At 43.0% G+C, this 13,117-nt stretch overlaps 1 protein-coding gene across 3 annotated transcripts; it reads right to left on the reverse strand.

Annotated features, from left to right (window-relative positions):
• Positions 1-1,150: 1,150 nt before the first annotated feature.
• Positions 1,151-10,460, reverse strand: ccnl1a (cyclin L1a). 3 transcript variants are annotated; one of them, XM_071530675.1, is made up of 11 exons: positions 10,144-10,460; positions 9,833-9,907; positions 9,555-9,664; positions 7,413-7,533; positions 7,042-7,106; positions 4,307-4,406; positions 3,962-4,066; positions 3,397-3,650; positions 2,974-3,072; positions 2,579-2,800; positions 1,151-2,521 (listed from the first exon to the last, which is right to left on the reverse strand). In XM_071530675.1, the coding sequence occupies exons 1-11, from the start codon at positions 10,381-10,383 to the stop codon at positions 2,323-2,325; spliced, it is 1,590 nt and encodes a 529-aa protein (XP_071386776.1). In that variant the 5' UTR covers positions 10,384-10,460; the 3' UTR covers positions 1,151-2,322. The 3 variants fall into 3 exon arrangements, with proteins under 3 accessions (XP_071386776.1, XP_071386774.1, XP_071386777.1); XM_071530673.1 differs by having other exon boundaries at positions 1,151-2,800; positions 10,144-10,459; XM_071530676.1 differs by lacking the exon at positions 10,144-10,460 and adding an exon at positions 9,077-9,116 and having other exon boundaries at positions 1,151-2,800; positions 9,833-9,851.
• Between the last annotated feature and the right edge of the window lie 2,657 nt (positions 10,461-13,117).

The following is a 13,117-nucleotide window of genomic DNA, read 5'->3' on the forward strand; positions in this document are numbered from 1 at the left end:
CTACTCTTCCAGTCTTTACTCCATGCTGCTATTAGTATTACACATTTTTATCACACTTTCGTTTCTCAGCCAAAGAAACTACACTTTGAAAAGGTTGAGAGAATGCATAGAAAAGTCAGCTTTATTCTTCCTAGTTCCCATCCTCTTATGAATACACTTCCAGAGGAGATGTTGCTGTGCTTCAGGGCTGCCTGCAGGCATCTGTAACAACCTGCTCATTTAACTAATAAGTTCTGGTAGAGCAGGTAAGGCAACTGGTGAAACAGATGCATGTGACTTTGACTCATGTACCTTGGTTTCAGGTGAGAGAAACATTTTAGTCAACATCATGCCTATTATAACATCACTCCAACATCCCATGGCAGGTGTGCCCATATATAATAAAATATAAAATAAAAAGGTAACAAAATATATAATAGCACATGTATAATAAAATAACTTAAAATAAAAATATCATCTAAAAATGTACATAAAATAAGAATATATAATGAAATGCCTGGGGCTTAGATCTAATATGAGGGAAAATGCATAAAAAGGAAAGCCAGTTTCATAATAGACTGTCATGAATACACACATTATCAGGTTCTGAAAACACCATAAGCAGTGCTATGCAGCCATTAAAACACTGGGATTGTTGTTTAGTGGGTGCTCAAGTTGAAATAGTGTTTGGGGGCACTTTAAATTTGAAACTCAAATTTGCAGTCTCAACCTAACCTCCATTCAAAGGAAAGAACAGAAGAGCAGTTTCCAAAACGAGATCCACAAAAGTGACAAAATCTACTGTGATTTCTGTCATGAAAATAAAACGTACTGAGTATCATTCCCCTCCACTACAACTGCTGTCACAAAACTACTATTCTTCCCCATCAGAACTGCTTCCAGTGTAAGGTCCTACATCATGTAGCCATTCAAGAGGTGTGGCAGTTTTAACTAGGTAATGAAGCCTTGTGTTACCTATTGGTGTTACAGTGCATCTACACCAGGATAAAGATGGATCAAATTGCATATTATCTTGACTTGTATCACTTCAATAACACCTTGGCTTCTTTACAAGAACTGAGATCTCAAAGATCATCATAGAGCCATATTTCATGTTAGCAGGGGCCCCTCACATTCAATATGCAGCACTAAAAAATAAATCAAGAAACCATTCAGTGGCATAATTGTCATTTTTTTTATTACTGAATAAAAATCAGACATAAAGACGTGCAGACTAAAAACCAGTGTAACAAATTCACAACCCTAAAAGATTCTGAAATTAAGTCTGCATCCCCCTGCTGTAAAAAAAAAAAAAAAAGTTTATACTCTAGAGAACCCCAGTTTGCTGTTTTGCAACTGTACAGAACACGGCTTTAGCGACATACATTTGTCCAAAAAAATAAGGAACCAAACAATAACCACTCTCCTGCCAGTCCCATAATGTGCAAAAACATATTGATCTTTCCTGAATGATCCTTTTTATTGTACATTTATTCATTCAACCCTTCCGCTGAGCAGTTTGCTTTTATAAATCAAAGCGTTCACAATACGTCAGCAGTTATCAATCCATCTTTACACTGTAAATATGTTGTTTCTCCAAGTCCATAACTTTACATGTTGTACTAAAAATATAGGGGTAGGTGGACAATGGGAAAACAGGAAAGGAGGGGAGAGGCAAAAAAATCAAATGAAATCATAGGTGAAGAAGAGACAAGGTTGACAGGTCTGGAACTGATGAGGGTAAACACTGTCCTTCACTCAACCTTCAGTGATTGGATAGGTGAAAAAAGGTTGAACACTAACAACACATTAACCAGTCCATTTCAGATTGCTAATTACTGCCACAGGTTGGGTTCCCCAAACGCATATCTTACATCTACAATCATCTTTACAACATCAACAGCCACCACTGCCAAATATCAGCTACAGGCAGGCTGTTGTCTAGTGGAGGGTCACAGCAATAGCAAATTCTGTCACCAAGACATTTGTGCATGCGGAAGCTAGATGTAGGATTCAGGCAATGTCACCACCTTTTTCCATAAATGCCTCCAATGCAAGTCAAGGCTAAGGCTTAATTACATATTTTCATGGGGCCAAGAGTTAACATTACTAAAGCTCTTGTCATTTGACCTTGTTGCAGCCTTGGTCTCCAAAACTGGAGGGGTGAAGAGAATCAACTATGGAAACCCCCCAACCAATGTTTTTCAGATGTACAGATTAAGAAACTCTACTGCAAATTAAATGGTTAAAATAATCTGTACTGGGATGCGTTTGAGAAACCCAGTTGTGTTGGTGTTAAAGTGACTCTACCAGACCCAGAGTCAGTCCGTCATTGTGTGTGTCTCAGCGGCGGTGACGACTGTGTCCTGAGTGCCCACTACTGCTGTGGTGTTTGCTCTTGTGGCTTCTCTCCCTCTCTCTGTCCCTCTCGTAGGAGCGAGACCTCTCCCGCTCCCTCCTGTCCCCACGGTGATGACCTCCTCCTCGCTCGTGTTTGTGTTTCTTGGAGGAGGAGAGGTCAGAGGAGCTGCGGTCTCTGTCTCTCTCCCGCTCCCTCTCCCTGTCTCGCTCCCTCTCTCCTTTGACCAGGGAACGCGACCGGGACCGAGAGCGCGAGCGCTTCCTCTTGTGGCCGGACCCCCCGCTGCTGCTGTGGCGACCGCTGGGCTTGGAGTCGCTATTGCCATGGTGACCGGCCTTTGGCTTGAGGTGGGGGAGGAGGGGTGAGGGCTGGTGTCGCCGCGGCGACGGGCTGCGACTGTGAGAGCGAGAACGTGAGCGAGAGCTATAGGTCCCCGAACGACTGCGTCTGCTGTTGTAACTGTAGAGGCAGAAGAGAAAAGAGGAAGACACGAGTTAGACATCCAGCCTGTAGAACTACCACCCACAACGGTCATTTTTATCAGTTAATACTGTGATCAATGAACTAAATATCACTTGACATCGGTGATTTATACGTGAACTAGATGTCCCATTATGAACAGTAAATCTTACTGTCTGCGAGGAGAGCGGGATCTGGAGCGAGACCGTGTCCTAGAACGAGATCGACTCCCGCTCCGGCTGTTCCTCCCAATCTTGGCCTCCTTCCTCAACCTGGGAGAGAGAAAGATTGCTAAATTAAAAAACAATACAAAACAAAATAAAGAATCCTTGAGAGAAATGGCTAAGAAGTGCCTCAAATCACTGTTAGGCTCTGTAGATTTACAGAACCGTATGTTGTACTTCTGAGTTTGAGGTTCAAATGCACTCACAGGGAAGGAAAGATGAAGAAAGAAAATGAGGAAATTTTGTCTCCCTCGCTTTGAAACAAGACCATTTTAGGGATAAAGTTAGAATGAGGGCATTGAGGTTTAGGAGTAACAAAATATATTCTATCACTGGAATATCTTCAGTTACATATGTGTATATGTTCCTCACCCATTGTGTGGACTCTTGGTGACCTGGGCTCTGTTGTCTGGCTCCTTCTTAACAGGTTTGAGGGTCTGGGGGTTAGGAGACTTCTCCTCCACCTTGACCACATTAGGGGAGCAGGGCTTGGAGGCAGGGGAGAAGCCGCCCATCGTGGAAAGGGCAGGGGTGCCATCAGGGTTCAGGCCTTTAGCCTTCAGCTTAGCCTCCGCCAAGAACATCTTCCTTCGCTCCACCTCCTTCTCCAGCTGATCATAGTTAGGCTGAGGAAGGAATTATGCTGTCAGTTTACATGTGGTCAACACTGAGGACTGACTAGTGTGAGCAGGCTGGGTTATTATAGTTGGATGTCCTGGGCCTTTGTGTGGCTAGCTTCACTCATAAGGGAATATTGCAATAGGGTTTTCTCTCCACTGCAGATGAGGTTTCCAAATCAATAATTTTTTGTGAAAACTATGATACGTTCAGCCTGTTCTTCCTGGTGGAGTCTGAGGGTGGTGATGGAATCACTACTTACTAATGTGTATTGATATATCTTGGGGCTCTTGGGATGTGGGTGTGTGTGGATTGTTACCTTCTTCCTGCTGTAGAGTCTGAGGGTGGTGATGCAAATCTCTTTAATCTCCTCCTCAGTGGCTCCAAACAGCAGGTACCAGTGAGGTCTGGATGGCAGGGCCATCTGGAGAAAACACAAAAAAACAGTCTTACAAATAATGAAAAACTCTTAGAACTGAGACTGTTTTGGGCGTGAAGACATGGGTTGTGTCATCAAGACCAAGAAAATTAGGGCTACCACCACCTCAAAACAGGTGCAAGTATGACACTGAAACAGCACAGAAAGGAAGGAGGACATACAAGTAGATCAACAGCAAGGTTGAACAACTGTCACATCTTTGAAAAAGAAAGCATATCTTCCTACCTGCAGAGCGCGGGCAGCTAGGTATATGCAGGCACAGGCAATTGTCTCAGCTTGGAATCTCACAAACACATTTGTCCTCAGACTGTCATTCATGTAGTTCCTATGGAGACAAAAACACATACGAAAAAACACATAGCATCTTCTCTACACAACCCCCCTCTCACCCAGACCCGCATCTTAAACATCAGAGCAGTGACCACAAGTTATGTTTCAGTCAATAACCTGCAGTTTAGCAACCGTGGCATTAAGTCCCAATTCAGGAGGGTACAAATTCCCAATTAGATCCCTGCTAATTTTAAACAATTGAGAATTCTGTACCATTCAAAATTTTCATGGGGCGGTCACTAAACATGCAGGCCACTGGAGAACTTGAAAATTTGGCTGGATTGGGCCAGGACAAGCACTGATGCCGCATATTCACTTTATCTTTGAAATTACCTGATGGATATTCAGGAAATGGCCATACATTGTCAAGTCACGTAGTGCTCAAGTGAAAACAAGCAATCTATTCCATAAGGTTGCCAAGACACCAAATATTGACCTAATCAACGTAAGCACACTACACATGACGTTTAACTTTGTCCATTTCTCTCGGGGCATCCATGGTAGTGGTGTATGTTTGTCACAGATAAAGCATGAACACACAGATGGGCAGTTGTCCATTGAAGACCCGTCAAGAACATCTTACCACACTATGACCTGAGAGCAACTAACCCAAACCCTGTGATGATCCAGACAATGACATGCCTTGTGTGGGGGAGCATGCAGACATATAAATGAACAAGGTTCAGCTAGAATGCTGGCTATTTGCCACTTTCAGATTGGTAGACCTGAGGGAGCAGGGAAGCATAGCACATACAGTGGCATGCACAACAGGTTGGACTGGTATTTTGGGGTTGGGTGGCACTGGTATGATGATGTGAGCCAATGATGCAAACACTGGTCTAATATTCTAACAACTAAAACTTTCAAATTTCAATGTATTTCAACCTTCACAATGGCTGGAAGGTTCAACTGCAGAGCAGTGACCATTTCCCCACTAAGTAAGTCATCAACATCGGAAAACTTTCAGGCCACAACAAAATTGGCCATTGAATTTTTCAAGTTTCCCACCCCAATTCCACTATGTGGCCGTGTAAGGCTGTCTAAATGGCATATGAGGATTTTATCCCTGAGAACATAAGTTAAGTAAAACCTGTGTGCTACAAAACAGACTCAGTGGGTTCTCTAGGACGATGGATGAATGGGATTAGCCATAGAGAAAGCATTAGCGAGACAAGAACCTGGACGTGAATCAGGCAAGTACGGGGGTGGTGTGAGTATCTATGTCCTTAAGAGACATAGAGGTTATACAGACAAAAACAAGTGTGGTAACAGCAGCATGATGGTACAACCCTCTGATGCACCCTAACTCCACACTAATCCCACCCAAACTACTGTTACAGGAAAGTACGACCAGTTAAAAATACAAACAAGCGAATTACAAAGCAACTTAACTTCCTTTCTACGATGGCAACAATTTCCCTGTTGATTACTCATGTATATATTAGAGCACAACACCAAGTGTGTGTCAATGTCCCCTCTGCCATCAAATTATTACTATCGATCCACTGGAGGCTTGGCGGAGGCGAGGCATTGATGAAAACCTGCCACACACAAGGGATTGCTTCCAGTTTGAACTGGGCTTTAACAAATGACCTGTCCTGAACTTTAGCGGGTCACTGTGAAACTGCTATGTCAACGCTACTAGATAACACATGGCCGTTGGATTCTGACTGCTGCGTGGGCGAGACAGGTCCTTGGAGGCAAAGCCTGAGAGCTGGATCAGCCTGTAAGACAGACACACGTCTGGACACCACGTCAGTTGGGGACAGGACACAGTATACTACTGTATTCAAAAAATAGGCAGGTAACTGGTCAAAAAAGTCATTCCCTTCTGGCTAAGTTTACTTCAATGCTAGATGCAAGTAAACTAGAAGAAAAAAAAATCAGAATGCAAATACATCTATAACTACTTGGCAAAAAATAGATATAACAGTTGAAACCTTGGTAGCAAAACCAAAAAAATACAAATCCTTTTGGACACCCAAGAGAAAACAAGACGATGTTGGCAGTTGGGAAACGCCCGCCCCCTTCAGTGAATCTCGGCACTGGGATTGGCTGTCTGGAGAGGGGCAGCCAGCCAATGGGGGGAGCTTCCTGAGGTCATGTGGTTGGAGGAGGCAGAGTTCAGAGGTTCTTTATGTGACTTACCAGCATGGACTACCCTTTAATCAAAGAGTAGAGAGAAAGGACAAAGTTAAACCAAGTTCCCTGGGCACCACAAACCAAAAGACTTAAAAACAAAGCCATGTAAGGACAGACAAGAGACTGAGACGCAAAACAGGTTGGCAATCAAACAAATTGCTCCATCAGAGAAAAAAAGAGGTGGAAGGGTTTACATGGAGAGGGGAAATGTCGCAGGCAGACCTGGGCAAAATGGTTGTTGAATGCCTTTCAAACGTGTGACTAAAAACATGAGGGGCCCTTGATTGTCACTTATCTGGCAGGTGATGCGTCCACATTTTGGGCTGTTCCAAGTGCCCAGCAGATAAATCAAGCGCTCCCCAAGTGACTCAACTATTTGAAACTCTTTCAACTTTATCTTTAGCCCAGGTCTGGTAGCACTTCTTGCAGACATGACACAGGTTGCTGCTGTGGGGGGGTGGTCAGTGGAAGACCAGGAAGGAACTTACCAGGCAGTCTGGACGAGCGTTTGGTTCTTCTCACATTCCAGGACTTGAAGGTACATGACGATAATCTGCAGTGACAAAATGGATACATGTTATATAACACCACACTGTAAAACCGCCCCAGGTGTGTGTAAATGTTCAACGTCTAGCCTGTTCTGAGAAGCGAGTTTTGAGAATGTTCTGCCACAGCTGCTTCCTGTGTCTTGAGTCACATGTGAGTACAGGAACAACTGAAGGGATCCAATAACTCAACTACACTGCACAGTGACTACACCTTAACTATGTGTTAGAAACTACATGATGGTGCAAAATTGAGCCGGAATGTGTGCAGTAGCAGTGTTAAGTGTATAGTGAAAAGTGCGGCTAAAACTCACCTTGTGTGGATGCTTGACGTGCACACAGAAACCCAGCTCCTTCAGGACCCGCCGCTCTGCTTTGATGACTTGGTTTTTGGTATTTATGTAGTTCTGATCAAGTATCAATGAACTTGCACTCCTAGTTTATAAAGGAATCAAAATAAAATAAAAAAAATGTTTCCTCCCTTTCAAAATAAAGAAAGAGACAAAGAAAGTGCCCTTTTGCTTTCTTGCACTCCTGTTCTTTTTCCCCTTTCAACCAACTCAAAGCAACTGGTCCAACTGTTTGTATGCCTGACAGTGTTGGGGTTTGTGGACTCCTGTGGTTCCAGTGGAAGCTTTTGGGCTCTGCAGACTGCTCTCTGCCTCAATCACCGCATGTCACAGCTTTAACAGAAATATCAACTCAGATCACCGGCAAAACAGTCAGATACAACCACAGCTCTACAGTCTCCATTCAAACTTCAACTATGCCTAAAAATGTGGCGCTACCACAGTAAGCTGTTCTATATCTTCGTTACCTATGCCAATAAATGTGTAAGGAAAAAACAATACACTCCTGCTGTCTTCCTCCTTTTGTCTTCGTTTTAGGGAAGACTTATAAAACAAGTCCAAAAGAAAACATGTCGGCAAAAACAATCAGCAAAATACTTTGGTTTACTTCATGCAAGGACTACATTTCTATCTTCACCATCAACAGATACCTTAAAAAGCTTTAATGCTATTCGAAAACGTACATTCTGTAGCTGTGTTTAGACACAAGCAGCTCTACAACTGGTTCTAATACCAGACAAGCAAGTGTGTTGCTGTACTGAAAGATTTGCATTAGATGCAACGTCTGATGTAAAACTCCCTTCGCAAGTCAAATTTTCAAATTCTTCTTTTACATTACTTGTGCAATCTACATCAATCAAGATCAGGTGTAACTAGAAAATGAATTTTAGATATAGCCTAGACATAGAAGAAATGTAATTAACATTTCTCACATAATGATGATCAAGAACTGACAAAGATCAAACAGAAGGCAAACTATAAGATGCAAATCTAGTCACAAAAATGACTGAAAATCTGAATCAACTGAATTGTAATATGTGCCAAGTTAAACTATATAATACTCCAAACTGACCTGAACTCTAATGTCCAAATTCACCACAATATCTTTCATGCTCTGACATTTCTTACCATCAGTCTTAAATCAGTGCACTTATATTGCTGCCAACTCAAAAGATCTGGTCACAAATCCAGCTCATCAAAGCTAGGATACATGCACTGACCATAAACTAACAACAAATACCCAGCACAACGGTGCCCTCATTACACGTTCCAATAGCAACAAGCAAGTGATATTTCTATAAAAGCCATGAACATTTGGTGAATGGGATTCTGCTCTTCAAGCAAATAAAGAAAATGCACGGTGTGGAGCAGTCAGATAAGAGAACTACATTACCCAATGGTCCGTAGATAGACGGACAGATACCCAAAGCTTAAGAGTGAGCCACAGGAGTCCTCAAGGCGCCCCGGGGGCCAAGGACCTTCGGCCAACCTGTCATCCCCGATCCCAGTGCCCCGCGGTGGCTCAGACCACGGGCGTCTCCCACGGGAAGGGGGTGGGGTGGGGCTGGGGGGAGAAGCGACACCCCCTCGCTCATGGTTGTCATGCCGACTGCTTCATCTTTACGTACCATTCCACATCACCCAGGCTTTGGTAAATGTAGCTGGTCGCTGTTAGTTGGTTGCAAGGGAAAAAAGAACCCAAGTTAATGCCAAGGTCTAGAGTAGGGAAATGAACAGATTTCTATGAAGACAGAGGCACACAACTACAGCATGTGTGCCATGTCTTACAATACCTAAACTCCAAATACTATCATTAAAATTAAAATGTTTTTGTGACGCCAATTTCACTATTATCTCAAACTTAGGATTTACGTGAGGATAACAATTATACTTCTGAAACTACCAGTGAAGAGGAAACTGAAAAGTTTTAAAATGGTTTAGGGTACATGGATAAACAGAAGAGCACTTTCACATCAAAAATCAGATCAACATTACACAACATTGGAAAAAACAAAGAACCAGTGCAATGCAACATGTCAAAGGTAACACAAACAAGATTCGTTATTTCCAAACAGAGAAGACCATTGACTCAAGGTTGATGCTTACCTTTTGCCTCTAATCTGTCGTAGATGGTGGAAAACGTTGATAACGTCTCGTATTCGTCGTGGTGCTTCTTCAATCTTGGAGGCCAAATTGACACAAGCCATAGCAACAATCTGGAGAGAAAAAAAACAACACCCTTGATTGTATGGTGTAATGTAAGCGACAATATGGCTGCCCCGAACGTAACCACAACGTTTGCTATGCTAGCATTGACCTGCTAATGTTCACGTTACCAAGCAAATAGCGGCGTGAAGATTATCCATTGAATTACATCAACGTACCTCAAAGCTGTGCTTGACGAAAGACTTGGAGTAGAAAAACCGATGAAACAGCACCTGCCCCGTTGCCATTGCCACCTGAAGAGAAAGAAATTTGCACAACATGACGTCTGTACTCCAATTTGTATAGGCTAACCTTACACAATAGACCGCCGCCATTTTAGCTCTACCACGCTAACGTTTGTGAGCTAACATTAGCTAGCTACCAGTAGCTAGGCCTTGACGTGTTATGGACAACAAAATATGTCAACTGCGACTCGTCATATGTGAAACACAAACGTATATGTAAGATTAGGGCTTTCTGAATGTTTTACCTGGGGTAACCGGAGAAGAATGCCCGCCGACTGAATCAACTCGCATCCCAGGATACGAAGGTCGGTCTCCGTGCTCAGGTCGAGGCCGTCGACCATCGACGGCGTCGGAGAGAGCCTTTCTTCTGGAATAAGGGAGTTATCGATCGCAAGGTACACCTCCGAGTAAACTTTGTCACCGATGAGAATACCATCGTTGTTTGTGGATGCATTAGAAGATGCAGACAGAGGACCTGCGGCCATCTTCGCCCAAGAAACAGGAGTTACTACGCGGCTGAGAAGCGAAGCTTGGCCAGCCTCGACGAAACAACGACGGAGCGGAGAGGGTGACAAAGTACATGACGTCACTAGACTCGAAACTCAAGAGCCTGTGCACCTCCGCCGTGGTAAAATAGTTCCACTCCACTGGATCATTACAAAAATTAGTTCACAAAAAGTGTTGGAATAAAACATAAACTACAATTGTAATTGTTTATCAGTATAATGCCCTTTCTTGATCTTGTTAGTTTATCCCACTGCCTTGGTATATACTGCAACAGCAAATGTAGACTGGCATAAACAAAGTCAATTATGCAATACACACTTAGTTGGAAGATAGATAAACAGTCCAGTTTTCCCTGTAGAGCTGACTAGTCACGTGGGTTCAACAAGCGATTTTCCCCATGTTAGCCACAAGTCCAACTTCATTCCATTGTTCATTACAGCCAATCTGTATCAAGTAGGTTTATTATGTTCTACGGGATGAGGCATGGTTCCTTATGTGATTGCTAATGACTGCAAATCATTCAACCTCTGTGTTGAAAAATAACCCTTACCCCAGACCATAGACCATAACGTTTCCACGACACCCACTACAATACCGATAAGCCTTGCCGCCTCCAGACCAATCACAATATTGGAACAGCTTGTTCCAGGGTCCCTATCTCCTCACCACCAATTTGACGCGGTAGCTAGTATTGTCTCCGTAACACAGCTGTTTGAAAGAAATTTCACGACCGTAAACATCTGATCTACCATACTGTAAAGCATTCACTCTTGGGGGATCTGTAAAATGCTGTACAATTTAAAAATGGTGTTGTGGTGTAAAGCACTATGGAAACTGTATTCCTTTACCAAACTAGGTTGTTCTGTACACAGACTTGAACCAGTGATTTTTTTCTAATTTTTCTCAAATTTCAAAATGCAAATCCAATTTAGCTATCCATTACTCTTACACTGTAAGATCGATTTAATGACTTTAACCATATGGAACACAGCTTTTTTTTTTTTTTTTTTTTTTTTTTTTTTTTATCTCGGTGCTGCAAATGAATGGCCACAACACTTCCGGATCCTTGGTGATGTCGGGATTACAAGTGACTGACTAGCCAGCTAAAGGTACATGATGTACTCATGGTTCCTTCAAGTGCTCCTCGTAAACTCCAATCCTACTACAAAGTTGTTTCCAAAGTGGAAATAATAACATGATGGGCCCTGGAACAAAAGTAGTTTTAGTTGCTGTTGTTTTGTCTTAGAGATCAGAGTCACAGAGTTACTTTTGCTGAAGAACAAAGAGCAGAGAATGTGCATTGTAACTGATGTTTCGATTAATTTATCAGCCAATAGGACCTATTTGTTGTTACATCACTTTTACCCGAAGTTGTTCACACGGCTTCCATGTTCTTCGACCCTAAACGTCACATCTTGGCAACTCAGGTAGGCCTATAATAGAAAAATTACACTTGCCTGTCACATGTTTCCGACAGCCCTTGAAGGCAGCATCAGAAGGAAATGATTCACCACCAACGGTTTCACCACCGCCAGTGACGTAGATTACGGGAAAGTCCAGCCTTTTTACCACTGCCGCTCGAACATATCCATCCGCTCAGAAAAACCATAGCGGCGAACTGCAAGACTTTATTGCAAAAAATGAAAGTGACAGTCAGCCTAAATTACGCCCAATATACAGTGATACAGCAGTATTTAATCATGCAGTCATGGAAGGGAGAGGTAGGCTAAGTGTGGAGACAAGGTACAAAAGGAATTTAAGACTTAAAAAACTGTGATATTGATTGTGCCAAAGAAGGCAACTCAATATACAAAGAGACCTAATCAAAAATACGGGTAATATTTTGTTCACTGTAACTCCACACTGAAGAGGATTGTTTGTTAATAATCTGAAGTCTTGCAGTAACTCCAAACAGACAGCAGGGAGAAGCAGAGACCCGTCGGTTGGTGTTTCTGCAAACTGAGCGAGCCAAGAGAGGCAGCGGGCTTCCTGGGGTTAAAAAGACTTTGTGTGGTGAGAACTCATACACTGACCTTGGATTGGTTCCCTACACAACAGCCTGACGCTGCACAGCTGGCTGCATTGTTTGACGAGAGTTTCACTGCCAGCAAGTGATTTATAGTCTTACACCACCATAGCGTGTTTGTGTGTGTGTGTGTGTGTGTGTGTGTGTGTGTATGTGTATGTGTATTGTAGTTAAGTTCAAACAGCTCTTTGTGAGTATACTGTCTCTAGGCCATACAATGTTATACTGTTGTATACATATGTGTGTGTGACTGTGTGTTGCAGCCAAGCTCACACATTTATTTGCTGGTGTATTATCTCTATTGGCCATGCACTGCTGTTATTTGTATAATATATGTATATGAATGTATGTATGTGTGTGTGTGTGTGTGTGTGTGAAGCCATTGTAAGCAGTTTCCATAATTATGCAAACATAGAATAAGGGTGTACTTTCATAAACCGCCTGAGGCTGTATGTGTGGGGTGTAAGGGACGCACACACACACACTTACCTACCTCAGCTTTACCAACATGCCACATGAGGTGGCAGACTGAGGTCTCATTGTCCCTCCTGTCATTAACCAACACCTACAACCAGCACCTCCGGCCCCCGCACTTACGCAGTTTCCACGGCGACAAGAACACTGAGCATTCTTTCTCCGGTTGCCCGGGTGACACTAATTATAGGGTGTGGGAGGGTTCACGGGAC

Source organism: Centroberyx affinis, unplaced genomic scaffold, assembly GCF_046629955.1.
Source record: "Centroberyx affinis isolate AG114_WGS23_722 - 3 ecotype Tasmania unplaced genomic scaffold, CSIRO-AGI_Caff_v1 ptg001953l_1, whole genome shotgun sequence".
NCBI lineage: Eukaryota > Metazoa > Chordata > Actinopteri > Beryciformes > Berycidae > Centroberyx > Centroberyx affinis.